General features: G+C 43.5%; 7 protein-coding genes across 7 annotated transcripts; 4 read left to right on the top strand and 3 right to left on the bottom strand.

Moving 5' to 3' along the window:
* Nucleotides 1–2,608: 2,608 nt before the first annotated feature.
* On the bottom strand, nucleotides 2,609–4,084 carry BYT42DRAFT_360193 (uncharacterized protein). Its single transcript, XM_051563220.1, has 4 exons — nucleotides 3,802–4,084; nucleotides 3,001–3,694; nucleotides 2,708–2,925; nucleotides 2,609–2,646 (listed from the first exon to the last, which is right to left on the bottom strand). The coding sequence occupies exons 1-2, from the start codon at nucleotides 4,020–4,022 to the stop codon at nucleotides 3,019–3,021; spliced, it is 897 nt and encodes a 298-aa protein (XP_051423190.1). The 5' UTR covers nucleotides 4,023–4,084; the 3' UTR covers nucleotides 2,609–2,646; nucleotides 2,708–2,925; nucleotides 3,001–3,018.
* Nucleotides 4,085–4,594: 510 nt separating this feature from the next.
* Nucleotides 4,595–6,247, bottom strand: BYT42DRAFT_571989 (Gtr1/RagA G protein conserved region-domain-containing protein). The gene is made up of 8 exons (XM_051568549.1): nucleotides 6,201–6,247; nucleotides 5,937–6,036; nucleotides 5,806–5,872; nucleotides 5,517–5,739; nucleotides 5,359–5,454; nucleotides 5,079–5,293; nucleotides 4,893–5,008; nucleotides 4,595–4,825 (listed from the first exon to the last, which is right to left on the bottom strand). Exons 1-8 carry the CDS (start codon nucleotides 6,213–6,215, stop codon nucleotides 4,725–4,727), a joined length of 933 nt encoding a protein of 310 aa, XP_051423189.1. The 5' UTR covers nucleotides 6,216–6,247; the 3' UTR covers nucleotides 4,595–4,724.
* Nucleotides 6,248–7,548: 1,301 nt separating this feature from the next.
* Nucleotides 7,549–9,044, top strand: BYT42DRAFT_571987 (nucleotide-sugar transporter-domain-containing protein). The gene has a single exon (XM_051568548.1). It carries the CDS (start codon nucleotides 7,701–7,703, stop codon nucleotides 8,661–8,663), a length of 963 nt encoding a protein of 320 aa, XP_051423187.1. The 5' UTR covers nucleotides 7,549–7,700; the 3' UTR covers nucleotides 8,664–9,044.
* BYT42DRAFT_516149 (uncharacterized protein) lies at nucleotides 8,175–9,044 on the top strand (the record flags this gene model as incomplete). The annotated part of the gene is made up of 1 exon (XM_051565211.1): nucleotides 8,175–9,044. A coding segment is annotated over exon 1 (381 nt), but the record flags the coding sequence as incomplete, so codon positions are not given.
* A 203-nt stretch (nucleotides 9,045–9,247) lies between these two features.
* Nucleotides 9,248–11,738, bottom strand: BYT42DRAFT_571986 (uncharacterized protein). Its single transcript, XM_051568547.1, has one exon. It carries the CDS (start codon nucleotides 11,624–11,626, stop codon nucleotides 9,416–9,418), a length of 2,211 nt encoding a protein of 736 aa, XP_051423186.1. The 5' UTR covers nucleotides 11,627–11,738; the 3' UTR covers nucleotides 9,248–9,415.
* Nucleotides 11,739–11,796: 58 nt separating this feature from the next.
* BYT42DRAFT_571984 (uncharacterized protein) lies at nucleotides 11,797–13,672 on the top strand. Its single transcript, XM_051568546.1, has 4 exons — nucleotides 11,797–12,608; nucleotides 12,700–12,748; nucleotides 12,816–13,140; nucleotides 13,215–13,672. Exons 1-4 carry the CDS (start codon nucleotides 12,256–12,258, stop codon nucleotides 13,379–13,381), a joined length of 894 nt encoding a protein of 297 aa, XP_051423185.1. The 5' UTR covers nucleotides 11,797–12,255; the 3' UTR covers nucleotides 13,382–13,672.
* A 413-nt stretch (nucleotides 13,673–14,085) lies between these two features.
* Nucleotides 14,086–16,348, top strand: BYT42DRAFT_571979 (uncharacterized protein). The gene is made up of 3 exons (XM_051568545.1): nucleotides 14,086–14,694; nucleotides 14,941–15,894; nucleotides 15,974–16,348. The coding sequence occupies exons 1-3, from the start codon at nucleotides 14,440–14,442 to the stop codon at nucleotides 15,995–15,997; spliced, it is 1,233 nt and encodes a 410-aa protein (XP_051423184.1). The 5' UTR covers nucleotides 14,086–14,439; the 3' UTR covers nucleotides 15,998–16,348.
* Nucleotides 16,349–16,703: the final 355 nt, after the last annotated feature.

The raw sequence follows: 16,703 nt of genomic DNA, 5'->3' as shown, positions 1-16,703 counted from the left end.
AATTCTCGTGATCGAAATAAAGCTTTTTCCAAACCAATAAAAACGTTTTCAAATGCTGGAGCTCATGCATAGTGCTTTCTAAAGAAACGATGGAGAAAGCGAACGTTGACTTTTTTTTCGATGCGACCAGAAAAAAAGTTTTTCGACTTAAATTGTACCTATTCCGTTCTTCCGCAATATCCTCGTTGACTTCTTCGCTGCACGTGAAATTAAAAGCGGCCGATCATAAACGGGAACGGTCCGACTAGCCGGCAGGAACCGCACTAGAAAGGCAACAATCGCGAACACGAAATGTGACAATAATGTTGATTATCTATTGTGCATGCATCGTGCTTTTTTCTTTAAAAACGCAAAGTTCAAACTTAATGAAGGAACAGGTATGTGGCAAGCGGTCTGCATGATACTGTTTGGAGCGCCAGAGATCGGTTCAAAAAGCTTTTTCGGGCGGATATGTTGGTTATTGGCTGTCAGCTCTGACCTCATCATCTATTGCCTTGCATGTGGATAATTGAGCGTTCAATACAGTGAAATTCTTTGGCAACTTACAATGTGGCTACATTCTCAGATAAAGCTTTCCCCTTTTTTCATTTGACAAAGGATATTGCTATCTCAAACTTGCTGTTGTATGGTTTGGGAGAAAATGACCAAATCCAGTAACGATGAAGGACACCATTCTTTGTATTGGAAAGGTTTCAGCTCAAACGATCGCATACTTTCGAGACGCCGCTGCAACTATTTAAAATCAAATGACACTGACAATAATTTCGAAAATGAGAAAAACTGTAGACTAAAAAGCCAACCAGTGCAACAGATGAATAAATGGAGCAATTGCTTGTATCATCAATGTTGATACAATATTTTCCTCTTTCTATTTGTCGGTCATTCAACGACGGCAAATCTTTTTCGAGTTCATTGCCAAGATATGAAGTAGATATAAACATTTTAGGACTTGGCGGTCGCGCAATTTCAACCGCGGTTCCTCGTGAGGCTATTTTTTCCATTTAAAAATAGTCGACAACTATGGATTTCTGTGGAGAAGGGATCATCAAATTTCTGCTTCGTTAGATGTCGTCATCAGAACGTGCATGACGCAGGGACGGCAATGAAACAGGACAAACGAGGACTAGTCTTGTTTTCTCAGTCGGAACCCAACTGTTCGAGTTCCGATGAACATAGTATGAAGGCATTGCCATGATCTTCTCCCTTTTTACTGACAGCCACCCAGTAGTAAAATAAGCGAAAGTTCTGATAAACGTGTGTGTAGGTGTGAAGTTTTCTAACAAATATTTTTGACGTAGCTTCATTGTCATATAGTATTGGGTTATTTTTTGACACAGTTGATATTCAAGGGCCAATGCAATCGCATGCTGGTTTGCGTAGTTTGTATGGCTTGGACAACTGGTTCATGAAAAGATCGTATCGCCAACCTTCTTGTTGGCATCAATATTCCCAAAAAATCCATGACTGGGTTCATAGTTTAAGGGCCAGAAAGCATAATTCAAAACTACGTCCTTGAGATGGCCATATGCACTATGGTGAGTTCGGTGGCGTTAGTACTGTATTGTAGTTAGGAGAACAATAGATGGAGTAAAAGAAACTTCTTGTTGTTTATTGATAAATATCTGTCAGCCGCGACTGTTCACACGGCATTCCCCTCCTTCTGAGAAGCAAGCGCCGACAACAGGTCATGAAAAGCATTTGCCTATGAAAATGTGTGAGCTGGATTCCACCATATGTCACTTTTTGTTTACATGAAATACTAACACGATCACTTCGACAGTGAGGCCGCGAAATTCTCTTGCCGACCAGGTAATTGCCCTCCTCGATGTCCTCCTCATCGGACATCAAGCTGGCATCAAGAAGATGCTCAGCACCAACAAAGTAAGCCGACAGGATGGGCTGCTGATCGAATACCGCCTGCCTCTTGCTGCATTTCTATATAATGGACCATGTCAATTCGAGTCTTTGTCATTTTCCAATTCCAATTACTAACGTCGGAACGGCGTTTGTAGTCCCTTTTTCGCTTCTTCACCTGCTCGCGCTCTTCCTTAGAGCGTTTGTACTCGGCTTTCAAGGACTTGAATTGGGTTCTGCATTTGATGTAAACAAATGCATCAACCCAGTACAACTCTTTTTCCTCCTCTGGGAGTTGCCGGATGAAATCCTGCAGAGTTGCAATGACATCAGGATTTCGGCCTTCGTTCACAAACACCTTGAACTCTCAAGTTGTGTTCTCCTCCTTCGACAAATGGCCCTTGTAATATCTGCGAAGGAGTAGCTACAGGTAAAGCGATGAATAAATATGTGAAATCAAACAAACTGATGTAAGGTTTACCATCAACTTGACATCGCGCCTGTCCATAACAGAAGCTGACGCCTTTTGTTGCAACCCATCCTTCAAGGCACTTTGGACGGCAAGATTCAAAATATGACCCAAGCAAGGCAAGTGATGGTGATCCTTGTTGAAAACATATCTTCCGTCCTGCACCGATCGTTCCTCCAGCATCTTCGCCATATTGCCAATATTGGAGCCATTGTCGCTTGTAATGGTCTTCAGGGTGTTCAGACCCAATCAGAAGCTCCCGTTGTTGCCAGTTGTCGTCGATAAAGTGGGCCATGACTGAGAAGAAATCTGGGCCCCCCATTCTGATGTCCAAATATCGAGGGTAAATGAGAGATTAACTTGCTGATGCAAGAGTTCCATTACCTCGATCTTTTTCTCTCGGTAAAGTGCCGCAATATCTCTCTTGGCGGTGTCGACGCTGACTGGCTCGGTAATCGTATCGTTGCGCACTGATTAGTCGTGGCAATCAGTTCACGGAACTCGGGCAACTCGACAAGCGTAGAGGGAGACTGACTCTTGACCAAAAAGCGCGAAACAAGACTGTGCCAGGCATCTCTCGTAATTTTCGGTTGCAGGTTGGCCTAAAGATTGAACAGGAATGTTTCACGTAAGCATACGGGATTGCCAACATGGAAAAACGCTGGAGACAAACTTACTTTGAGCAATAAAACTGCTCAAAGGCGGCGAAAATGCGAGGACACGACCTGTTGCACTTGTAGCAAGCACGGATACTGGTTGCGCTGAGAATCCATCCACTTGCGAGCAGCGGAGATATCACACGCACTCATCAGTAGTGCTGCCCTCACCACAGTTTCCGGGCTCCGATAGGTCTTCGTGGGCATATCAGTATATAACTTCTTCAGTTCATTGACCAACGGCTGTAAGTAACTGTTGATTACATCTGTACTCGGCTCAAAAACCAGGCATAACACCAACAAGGATGACGTTTTCCTTCTTGAATCGTTCATTGCGTGGCAGATTATTGTCGGTGAATTATTAGCGATTTTGTAAATCACATCCTGAATACTAGTAAGCAGCAGTGTTCGCTCATGCGCAACAAAAGGAGGGCTAGCATCATTGGGATCTGGAATGCTCGTCATGGCGCCATCATAAACATCGGAAAGGCATTCGCTGGTTTGCACATTACGAGTTCGCCATTGGTTGACCTTCTGCTCGAATCCAGGCCGCTGAAAGAATACCTTTAAGTTTTGAATCAAGGAGTTGCACGAGTATTCTTTCACCGTTTCCGATGAACAAGAATGCGTTGCAAGGTTGTCGATGGGTTTCACGACTGAGCTCTCGGAACAACCATAGGTGCAACGTTGAGGAGTTTCTTGTCGAGAGTATACTCTATGACGCGCGTAAGAGAGTAAGACGCGATATTCTCCGTCAGGACACTCGAAGCCTCACATGCTTCCACAAAGTGGTTGGAGTCACTGGTAGTTGCAAGTCCTTACCTACTACCGTCAAAAAACCCAAGTTGAATGATCCGGACAATATTTCTGTGTCTCTTGTTGTGACGAAGACTAAGAATACGGAACCAGGGAACGCTTTTTGGGTGAAGTGCAAACTGTTTAGAAACGAACGCTTTCAAAATAAGAAACCGAGCCACTGTCCGTACCTTATTTTGCCGTCCAAACAATTTCGTCTTCATTTCCAACAAAATTCTCTCCGGCATTTTTGTCCGCAATTTGTCCGGCGTTGACCTGTGTCCTCGAACCTTTCGTTCCTTACTTTATGCGCGCTTCTTTTTTCTTATCGTATCCCACTACTTTGTTATTTATCTGTGTGGTTCTCCTTCATTTTATATTTATTTTGATAACGTGACATATAAAATATCATCCTTCAGTATAGACACCCAAAAGCCTACAATTCAAACTATGTCCAGTCTTGCTTACACTTTTTTTTTTTTTGTTGTTGTTTCTTGGTGGTAGAGGGTCGCCAATGTTTGATGTGCATTGTTCAACAACGACGTCAATCGATAAAATAAGATTTTGAATAAGCGATATGATACATCCCACATTGGCATATTAGTATCAGCCTCTTTACTATACTGTATGTAATGATGATTGATTGGCTATTGTTCTCTTTAACGTATTGGCGACCCTTTACACACTTTCGAGTTCAGCTTCAGTCAATTCTGATAAAGAAATCTCATAGAAATCGAGAGCGGTAATGTAACCATACAGTATTGAAAGAGAATGGAAAAAGGCAGCTCTGCAGCTATAATCCCATGAACTACTTCTGCCTACGCGCCTCTTAATCTCAGGGACCCTCCAATGTCATGGACTCTCATCCAATTCAACCAAATTTTTGTGGGTTCCTTTATGTTCAGAATGTGATGTTGCATTGAAAATCATAGGCTTTTTTTTTTTTTTTTTTATCGTGCTCCATCCAATCTATCTCCTTCCATCTTTTCGCCTTCCAGCTTTTCAAAGTGCTTTTTAGCAGCAGCAATATTCAGCAAAGTGGCAGCTGATTCTACATCCCACAAAAAATTCAGTGCACATGTTGCGGTTTGGTATCCATTTTGCTTTCGACAACTTACGGATATTAGGGTCGGACATTACAATCATGGCATACGTATTGTTCGTCAACACATCGATAAAAGCTGTGAATGTACTTCCGCGAATTTCCATACTCTTGAACCGTGTTTGAGATCGACTGCATTTCATCAGATCGCGTTGTTAAGTTACAAATTTGAGTCGCATATCGGCGGGAAATCTATTCTTACCTGCATCCGAGATTGAACTGTTTGATAATGTTACTAATCTTTTCAAATCGATGAAGGTCAGGATGCTTAATGGTGGCTGCGTTGGCAATGACCAGAAACGTGATCCGTTCGAATAAAACGACTTCATCGGCATCGCAAATGCGACAAAAATGCTCCAAATTCGATTCCAAGACTTGGATATTGGGTATCAGACAGTGAACGATCTGCGACCAAGCCTATCGACATCCATTTGCTGATCAATATCGCGTTACTACAAGTACAAAAAACGAAGTCTTTTTACCGCATATAATGTCTCGTCCCAGATCGACGTGCTAAATGCTTGGATGTGTAATGGTTCCGACCGTGTTCGAAGCTCTGATACACGTTTTTCGTACATCTAGTTGCGTGGATGTTATTTCCTTTTATTCCCAACTTTGATTTTTTTCTCGAGTCACTCACCTGCGATCGTTGGGGTTCGGGAACAAGATCCATTTTGTGAATGAGGCAAAAAATCCTCGCTTCTTTGGAGTTGGCTAATATGGCATCCAAACACGATTGGTAATAGTGCAAATCCTTTTGCCAATCGCGACTTTCCACATCGAATACGTAGATGAGCACCTCCACATTCTTGAATATCCGGTCTCGCTCCGAAGCAAAGTAATTTTCCATGAACGCTTCTTGACTAGTTTAAAGGAAAAATGTTGTTGATACATATTGTTTCGCCATATTAAAAGAGTCGTGCACTCACCCTCCACAATCCCACAGGTTTAGTACTAGATTACCCAGAAACTTTACGTTGGAATGTTCCACATCGACTATACATCCCATTCTCAGTCAGTCACATGAATGTCGTGTCCGTCGGTATGTTGTGTATATTACTTGTAGCTCCTAGCCGTCGTGTATCTCTGGCAATATAATTGCTAAAGATGATGGATCGCATTGAGGTTTTCCCTGATCCGCTTTTGCCCATAAGCAAAACCTACAAGCCAATTTACCGTGATTAACCTACATTTTTTCTTTCTTCTTGCATAATGTATAAAAGTGAAAGCCTGCCGTATCCTGCTGCCATGTATACGAACAATTTTGGCCAAGGATAAAAAGCAGTAGACACTGCCATTATCACTGAATTGTAATAGTGATTACCTTCTTCTTTTTCATTGTTGCGTTATTTCTTGTAAAGTAACGCTATTCCATTCTTTTGCTTGCTTGCCCATTTTCAGCAGACCTCGTGAATTAGCGACAGCCCGAAACATCGTCACGTGATTCCATCCAATGAGCCTTTCGATCCCGATGAATTCTAAGTGCCATACGTGACAAAAAAGCTATCACGAGCCACTTTTTATCTCAAATTCAGCATTTTACCATGCTTCAGTTTGCACACTGGCACAGACACTTGAAGCTCTTTACGGGTAAGTATCTATTAGACTACACCTCATAACTATAATTTCGGGAAACCAAGGCGCACACAAAGTCAATGCAATGAATTGAATAAATAATCACTTCCCGCTACTGTTCAGCGAATCAATGGCACAGAAATTAGGTCTTTGGAGTTCAGCTCGAGGATGTGTTTTTCATAAAAGCAGGATGGGAAGAACACCGTGGCGATGATCATCGTAAATGATTAGTGGTCCGCAACGATAATCGTCACAATGGTGGTGGAACACAAAGAGGGTCTGTGGATTCGATATTCGATCCTTTTAACTCGCCGCATATCACCCTTTGTTGGAGGGCAACCGTGGGGGCGGAGAGAATTTTCGTTTGTGAAACATGACCTTTCGAAATTCAAAAGCAATCAACGTTCAATGGTGCTGTGCATTTTAGAAACCGTGATCCGAATGGGTTCGTTAGTAAAAAATTACTGTCAGACAGGAAAGTTTATTTTTCCATGTTCAACATGCTAAGCGCCCATTAAACACTTGGACCACATTGGATAGTTTGAACTTGGTACTCGGTTGTTGTTTGTGAAATGTAATGCACATGATATTTGACTTGTTTGATAGGTCATATACCCAGCATGGGATGGGATGGGATGAATCGTTGAATTATTCGCAATATCCAAGCATCGCTCACATCAACATTTTTCTGTAGAGATTAATAAACGGTCAGACGAACAGACACACGTGGTCCTCGAGTGGATGGTGCACTCAGTTTAATGAACACTGTGTTGCTATGGTCTCTTTTGCCTTATTTTTTTCGGTCCCCGCATTATAATTTGTGCCACCCCACTCGCCTTGCACTTTGTATCGATCTATTTTTTTTTTGTCTCTTTTTTCATTCCCTTGTTTGCATCACCGTTTTCTGCCTTGCAACATGTCCGTCTATCATTCCCGGCGGACGTTCGCTAAGCGAGATTTACTACCTACTGCTCACGAGAATGCCAAACTCCAGGGTAAGTTGTTGGGTCCATCCTTGGTCAACCCAAGTCTCGGGTATGGATGGATGCGTCTCGTCGTTCATGGTTGCATCGGGAGGGTGGGGGAGGGGTTATTTTTTTTTTTTTTTTGTTTGGTTGTAGCTTAGAACTCTCTGCCATAAATCAGCTACTTATGAAGTTTCGACCTAGCTCAACCACTAGTGTTTGGTTTAACCCGGAAACAGGTATCGCTGATCGTGTTGGTGGTTCAGAACAGTACGTTGGTGTTGATGATGCGTTACTCGCGAATTGTGCAAAAGCCCGGTCAATCCATGTATATCGCTTCAACCGCGGTTTTTCTCGCCGAAGTCTTGAAAATTATCGCCTGTCTAGCCGTTATGCGATACCAGCAACGATCATGGGAAGGGTTTACTTTAATGGTGCGCCACGAAATTCTCGGCAAACCCAAAGAAACCCTAAAAATGCTTATTCCGTCCGGTCTGTATGCGCTCCAAAACAATTTGTTATACGTAGCCCTGAGCAACCTGGAAGCGGCCACGTTTCAAGTCACCTACCAAATGAAAATCTTGTCCACAGCCATCTTCTCGGTCGTGCTTTTAGGAAGGTCGCTGAATCGCGATAAATGGTGTGCGTTGGTCCTCTTGATGATTGGCGTTACCATGGTCCAATCGCAAAGCATGTCGTCAGCCGCGCCGCCTGAACCGGTCGCCTCGGAAACCGATGGCGACATGCCTTTGGACCAGCCGCTCGTATTAGCCGTACAAAATCCGTTTATTGGTCTCGTTGCCGTCATCACCAGCTGCATTTCGTCTGGATTCGCCGGTTGTTATTTCGAAAAAATCCTGAAAACATCAGACACCTCCATGTGGGTTCGCAATATTCAGTTGGGCATTTCGGGTGCTTTTTTCTCCTTCGTGGGAATGGTAATGTACGATTCACAAGCGTTGCGTGAAGGTGGATTGCTTCAAGGCTATGACTGGCTCACCTGGGTCGTCGTTGCCAATCAAGCCCTGGGAGGTCTTCTCGTGGCCATTGTAGTGAAATATGCGGATAACATTCTGAAAGGGTTCGCCACCAGCTTGTCCATCATTGTATCGGGGATTATCAGCTTTTATCTGTTCAACTTTCAACCTACGATGCCATTTGTGTTGGGAGCCGCCATCGTCATGGTTTCCTCTTACCTTTATGGTATCGATTTCTCCAAAAAGATGTCGGCTATCAAACCTCACTGATGAGCCGCCCCACTTCTTATTTATTCTCGTGTTTTGCTTTATTCCTTCATTCTCATCATTCTATGTATCTTGCATTTATTGGGCTTTACTTGCTTTTTTCTTTTTCACTTATTTTCTATTGTTTTAGAGCAGAATGGGTTTTTGTTATGTATAGGAAGCTCGTGCTGGTTTTCCTTGCTTTTTCCTGTCGTTGTTTGTCTTTATATTTTATTACTTTTTCTTTCCTTAATTTTCTTTGTTTTATATGTATTTTTACTTATATCACCTACAATCATCGTCTAATGAACAATAATCCTTTCTATAGTCTATCTCACGCACTTGAAAACAAAAAAATCAAGACAATACAACACGAACCAGATCATGCTGTTCATTTTATTGCCCTTTTTTTTTGTTTATTTTATTGTGCGCAACGTTCGAAATTTACTCATCATTTTCGGTTGACTATGATAGCAGATGAATGTTTTTCTGTTGATAGTATGATATTGAAGGATACGTTACATGAGGCACAAACAACTGAAGTCAGTCTGAACTAATGGAAAAATACATCACTGAGTGATTACGAATGCTGTACAACAAAAGATCCTGCCAAGAATTGCCTGGGAACCGGCCCCACAATCTTTTTTTATTATTATTATCATTATCTAGGGGAACGCTTCTACCTTTAGATACCTGTGTGTGAAATATTCTATGGGTGTTCAATTAACGAAATAAAAGAAGAATGGAGATTTTGTAGGTGACAAAGGTCCGCCTCTTTATGTATGTTCGTTCATCAGGTAAGTAGGCGATCGATGGCCTTCTCCCAGTGGCCATTTGGGTCGGGCCGCATGCTCGGGCGATTTATGAGGTCCCGATGGTGGAATGGTCTTCTTTTTGGAATGGCCCGACAGCCAGAAAGTACCGGAACGAGATGATTTGGCAGGCTCAGCCGGGGTCTTGGAGGAACCTGGAGTTCGCATAAAGAAGTTTAATGCGGACGGTTGAGGCGAACCGGCGGTGGTGGGCGTGGAAGGAGCGGTGGTCGAATGGATGCGCGACAAAAAGTTGGATTTGGTCGATTCCGAAACCAATCGTTGCGATTCCACTCGCATATGCACTGGTGATGAAGACGAAGCCGTGGGTCGAGCTCCACTACCGTGGGCCGATTTCCCAACAAACAGTTCCTGGGTTGGCGTCATGGGCGTCGGCGCATTCAGATCATACTGTTGGAGAAGCTGAGATAATGGCTGGTAAGCCGGTGCAATGGACTGAGTCTCTCCGTCCTCTTGATGATGATGTTGTTGAAAATAATGCTGCTGCTGCTGCTGCTGTTGCTGTTGCTGCTGTTTGCGTTGCATAATCTTTTTGGCGTTGATCATGACACGAAGGGCGCGAATTTGCAACGAAACACAATTCGATAGCGAGGCGGTTTCGTAAATCATGGAAGCCGTCGACATATTCAACATCTGGTGCAACGCATGGATGGCCAGCTCCTTCAACCGCGAGATCCCAAAAAGATCCGACAGCAGTAACAGGCGCGATAAAATGTAAGGTTGATGCTGTTGCACCGTCAGTAGATGATTCGTGTAGATAAACTGAAGGAAAGCGACAAGCACAGAATAGGTGTCCGGAAAAGTGAGTTTGCGCAAAGTCCCTATGGCAGCTTGATGTGATTGGGGGCTCAACAGAGGTTGCAAGGTACTTCGAATGGATGGCCAACGTTGAGCTAGAATGGACGAATTCACCGCCATGGTTTGATTGTCGGTGGTGACAATGGTCAGATCCGATAAAACCGGGTCATTCAAGATGGCGAGTCCCAAGCCTTCGGCAGCCGAATCGCATGAAACAGGTGGGGGTCGGTACACGCCAAAGGCTTCCGTGTCAACGCTCACGATATGCTCAAAGCTGACGAGTCGATGGGTATAATCCTCTTGCATCGAACGTTCCGGATGACCAAAGACAAGAAACTTGTTTTGAGCTTCGCAAAAGGCGCCTCGAAGCCAGGAGCCTTTGGTCAAAAGAGGGCCTGCATCTAAACGAGTCCAAGCCATGGTGGCGAGATTGAAAGCCCAAATGTGAAACTGATGATGATTCGCGACCAAGCAAGGACCGGAGATCATAAAGTGCTGCCCGCATACGGATGCAGTGGGAAACCGCAAAGGCGGGGGAAGTGAGGAACCGACAAGCAGATGGGACATGTCGCTCACGTCGGCCAGTTGGCCGCGGTTGTCGACGGTCATGGTATACAAGCGTCGTGTAACGTCGTCGAAATTAAAGTTGGAGTAAACGTGGATGATGGGCGATAAAGGCAGCACATCGTTATCGTCGTCGATACCGATGGAAGCCAAATGCATGTCAGCCAAGGCGGCGGAAGTGGCAGGCGTGGGAGCTAATGGTGTAATAGCGGCGGCTGCGGCACGATAAGCGCCTACCTGTGCCTGGATATCAATGGCGGGGTACCATGATCGTCGTTTGCGATCGTAAACATTCATTTGGGGTATATAATTATTGTCGATGTCTTGGCCACCGATGATGACAAGTTTACCGTCAGATATGGTGGACAGATGAGCATACCGTGGTTGCGGCAAAGGATGCGTTTCATCTACCGGATACTCCCACGCCATTTCGTACAAATTGAGTAAAACGGTGTCGTTCAAAGCGATCAGCCCGGCCGCTGCTGATTGGCTGTTGGTCATCCCGCCATGGAAATAAATGTGGTTATCATGGTGATTGGCGGAATGGAAATAACGAGCTTGCGGGGGGAGGCCTTTGGGCGAGACGGATTTCCAAACATGCGTATCGAGCGATAAGACGTACAATTGATTGGAGATTTGACGAGAAGACTGAAGTCGACCTCCAAATACATAGACATTGTTATCAACCACAGTAACAGTGGCACCGATCAACAAAGGAGGTACATCCCCCGTCGTCGCTTGGATACGAGTGGTTAGATCGCAAATCGATTGCGGTGCACCAGCCGAAGGCATTCGACAAAAATAAATAAATAAGAAAAAAAGGGAAAAAAAAGAACAAAGAAAGATGGGCAATGAGTTTACCCTCAAGGCAAAAAAGAAAGAAGAAGAAAAAGGGAAGGAAAAAAAAAAAAAAAAGAGGACAAACATTTTTCAAAGGGTCCGATACCATAAATATTCTTTGACCGATCAACCAGTTTACCTAATTCGACTGTGTGTGTTACATGGCATGCAATAAAACAACGTGCAAAAAGTACACACAAAAAAACGATCTATCGCCCCAAAATCAAATGTCGCACCGTTTTCATACGAAAGTCGCGTGCCTATCTCGTACAACAAGCGTTGACGCATGGTCAACATAAATCTAAGCAATATTTTCAGGTTTACCGTGCACTCGTTGTCCTTTATAACGGCCATAATGTAAGCTGCCCCACAATTCCAAGCTAACAACAATATATTGAGAAAAGGGTCTGTGCATCCAGCAAACACCGGGGTCACCGACACTGTTTTTTTCTTTTGCACTGGTAGTGATTGCGGCAAGAGCGGAGTTTCAAGGAATCGTCATCCAGGAAGGGCCCATTTGACGAAATAGTGCCGAAGCACTTGCACTTTTTTTGTTTGTAATCTATTGACAGTGCAAAAACATGAATGTACCCACTAGATACCCTCACATGTTGCTTTGGTCACGAAGGGTACTGGGTCGTTGGCCAGTCACAAAAAATGCGCGACGATCAAGACACGATGCGTCTACACCGTTTCCTCCACCGCAGCCCACTCGCCCTGTAGTGCAATTTGATAAAGATGCACTGTCATCTTCAAACAACTCTTCCGACAATAAGCGTCTTAAAATGGAGGATATTGTTCACGATCCAGCTATTGAACAGCGACGGCATCATTTTGACACTTACGAATTGCTGCAAACGTTGGAACGACAAGGATTCACGAGATCGCAGGCGATTGTCGTTATGAAAGGCATCAAGTTCAAATTAAGAGAAAGGTGAATTTTTTTATTTTTTTTTTGCTCAAAAAAAACCCTTGTCATTTTTTTTTTGTCAGTGGGCATGTTATCTAATGAATGCCGAGTGTAGTGCGGCCAAGTTGCAAACGCAGTTATTACTACGTGCGGATCTGGAAAACGTATGCGATTTTGATGGTTATTTTCTTGTTATGCAAAACGGTTGTACTAACAATGGTGGTTGCTCAGGAATCGTATTTATTCAAAGCGGGATTATCCGAACTTCGAACAGAGATTCAGGTGATGCGGCGCAATGATATCCAAGTGTTGCAAACTGAAGTGGCCATGATTACGCGCGAAGTGGAAGCGTTGGCTCGAAAATTGCAAGAAGATGTGGCGACAATGAAAAACGATGTCACCCTCGATATGAACAACCGAAAGAATGAGACTCAGGAACACCAAAAAGCTATCGATATGCGCATCCAGGAAATCAATAACAAGTTTACTGTTTCCTTGGGTGATGTACGAACAGGTCTGGAAGCCGTGCGATGGGAAACGATTTGGAAAGGCATGAGTAAGTGGGGTGCCCGATTTCGAAGTTTTTATGACTGGCAAATTGTACTGATGATATTATTTTTTGTGATTAAGCTGGTGTGGTTCTTGCCGGTTTAACGATTGCTTCACTTGGTTATTTATTAACACGGTATGCAGAGAGCAAAGCAGAGTCTCTCCGAGCAGAAAAACAAAGGAGGAAGAAGCTCCTCCAAGAAGAAGCACGTCACGCAGGCACAGCTGATATGGAAGTTATCTTTTAAATTGGTAATGGTGGACGGTTTCGAAAGGAGGGGTTATCGTGCATATCATGTGAGAGGATCAACATTTGTACAGTCGTCCCCCAGTAAAAAAAATCATTTTGCATGCCGGATACAAAACTTTGGACGTCATGAAATGATTTTCCATCATTTGAACGCTTGTGACCTCGAACTGTAAATCATTGTTAGTTAGAACAAACGGTAATGTGGGAATAAGTAGCGTTTTATTGTATATTTTTGAGGCATATTTTAAACAACGCATATACTTTACGGACGGAACCAAGGACATCTTGGGCGATCTTTTTTATTTTTTACATTGATGATCGATTTTTAAGAATCCGTTGATCGTATTCGCATAGGTCTACCTATGAAGGGCCCGCTCATGTTTTTGATCAAGTTGAAAGTGAGCAAATTTATCTCGAAAATCCCTCATGAGTCTGCGTGTATTTTTCCTTGGCCCACTGTTTCCTTTTTTCGTCTTTTCCAGTGAATGCGGATCATTGAATAGCTTCCTTAGACCTGCTGATTGTTGTAACACCGGATCTCCGTTTTAATTATATAGCGCTTTTTTTTGGAGAGACTATCCCATTTTAACGATAGATGATGATGTGAATGTTTTGTTCCTTGACATGTAAAAAGAGTCAACCGCCACCAGAAAATGAAGGAGAGACACAAATGTTGCTTTGGAAACTCTTTTTATACAAAAGCTCAATGGTTCGACGGATATGTTTGAACCCCGCTCATTTTTTCGCTCAGGGAACTGCATCTACTGTGCTACTTTCAAATTATCATGCATTTGGCCATTCTGCCGCAACAGACTGAGAAAACGAATTCGCTCATCACTCTGATCAGATTACAGGTCAGTTTAGCTCGCATACAGCGACCCGTAAACGGTTCTTGTTGTCTCTTTTTATATTTTTCTTATGCTTTTTTCCCTCCTTGGTCTTCCTTTCTTCTTCTTCTTCTTGTTCTTCTGAATTTTGCTGTCTTGTGATTTGCCGCTATCCTCCCTTCTTTCTTAAAAATTATTACCATCTTCTTTCTTATATACGGCGGTTCCCATGAAAAGATCATCGTTACATCGACACTCGTGCCCTTCGCTACAACCATTAGACCTTCCGCACTATCCGCTCAAGTCAGTCGCTTCCAAAGAATTACAGGCTACAGGCTTTTCAATACTGGAACAGCGAATACAACCTACCAAGAATGCTTCTTTCTCATCATGTGAAAGACTAGGCTGTCCATCGCATAAACGATCCATGGATTCCTTTGTCAGTCCGCTCACCACGAAAAACCTTCAATACCACACTCAACAAGTAAGTATAAATAGATAAATCACCTCAGCTTTCATACCTGAACAAAAAAAGAAAGTGTGCAAAAGCAGCGCTGAAAGCAGATTCGAACGTTGTCCATGACTGTCATGGCAATGGTTCGGAATGCCTTCCGGCTGCCACTGGCATGTTCCTATTTTTCGAACCAGCTGAGATCTCACTTGCTTTGTGTGAGAAAAAGAAAACCGAAACTCATTTAGGCTTTTTTCTCTTGTTATCATTTATCTGCAGCACGCCGTCCATTATCGAAGATCAAGATTCACGCATATCGCATCGTTTGTCGAGTCGCAACGTGAAATGCTGAAATTGGAACTCCAGTTACAGCAGCAACGGAAGGCGGAGATACAATCCCTGATTCCGCTGGACCTCGGAGCAACGAACCAAGAGCTGATTCAAGATAACACTATCTACGATGAATTCCCCATTCCACCGAGTGATCACCCACAACCCCTCCTCAATGATAGAAAAGTAGATATATTACCATTATCGCCAAAGAAAATTGGTATCAAGGATAAACGACCTTTGCAAACCCTTTCGCGGTGGATCCGATTAGGAAAATCCTATTGTTTGAAACTCCAGCGTAACCATCGATCACCACCGTCCCCTGAATCTCCTACACCTGCATCACGGCCTCGACCGACGTCTGAATATGTCTTGAAGCACACATCTTGGTGCCCCAGCATCCCTTACGAGCAATATAAAGAAGAGAAATCATCCATGATTCGTCAAGCCTTGTTTGATCTCCGACATACAAAAATGACATGTGCCGATGGAAGCATGCGCGATCCACTATCTCACAGTGACAAAATTGCAGAATCGTCATCCACACGGTATTATAAAAGAGATTCTGGAATCTCTCTTTGGATGTCATCGACGAAATCATTGTTACACCGACAAAAGCAAGATAGTGCCTCTGCTTATGCGCAACGTCGATTATCAGGATCGGTATTTCGCCTGTTCCCACAACCTACGGCGTCCAAAGAACCAAAAGATGAGCTGCTGGCATGGCGATATCCAAAAATGGCTGCAGTGCAAGATTTAAGAGACGCCGCTATCCAACTCTTACTCGATGAATCGGCTCCAGTCTGTGAGCAGCCCACCGATGCTGACCAAGGTGATTCGCAACGCCAGAATCACTACCGTTTTTCCTACCCTTGTGATAAACTACGTATGACGACCACTGTGCCTTTCGACGAACTTGCTTTTTAGAAACGACAAATGGCACTTGGTCGAATAAAAATAATTATCATGTTGATCATACTTACTCCCATTAGAGTCCGAATCTTAGCATCAGTTCAGTCAAAAACTGGTCCCATGGGATACCGCGGGTGCTGCTACTGCTATAGGAAGATCGGCATGGGGGAATGGCCCCTAATTCCTACTGCGAACGATTAACTGTCCATAAATGCTTGAAGCAGCGGGATGAAATTTTAAGTGGACTACTCTTCTTTTTCGCAAAATAGTGCTCATCACTACCTGCTAGACTACAGTAGTCTGGCTAATGCGAACCAAAAACAAGGTGTTATCATTTGTTTTTTGTCTTTAATATTGATATCTACCATGCATGCATGATATTCCTCTGTTCATGAAATTGACCTGCGTGGGGTCCCTTATAAGAAGAACATGCTTTAAAAAGTTTGATACACTACAGAGGTTATCAGCCTTTGTTCGTATCCATGAACCTTTCTTAACGTGTATTGAAGCATGGATTAGAGATTTTTCATGCCAAGATATTACGGAATTTCGAATGCTGAGCAAATGACAAGTCACAAAAAATTGGGACATCCAAAAAGAGAGCCTGGTTCGGCTTGTCAGGCCATTGTCCGCTTTATCGTCGTGCATAAACTTGATGCCGTCCGATGAATCTCTCGAAGCTGCGATTGTCCAACTGCTGGAGTTGGTATGTACCGAGATTTTCATTCTCTTCTACTTAAACTAGCTACTGCACTCGGTATACACTTGAAACACAACCACCGTCTGTGCCACGGTTTTCC

Source organism: Radiomyces spectabilis (assembly GCF_025331425.1).
Source record: "Radiomyces spectabilis strain NRRL 2753 chromosome Unknown BYT42scaffold_7, whole genome shotgun sequence".
In the NCBI taxonomy this organism is placed as follows: Eukaryota; Fungi; Mucoromycota; class Mucoromycetes; order Mucorales; family Radiomycetaceae; genus Radiomyces; species Radiomyces spectabilis.
The sequence above is the reverse complement of the archived record's forward strand: the minus strand, read 5'-3'. Positions and strand labels throughout refer to the sequence as shown.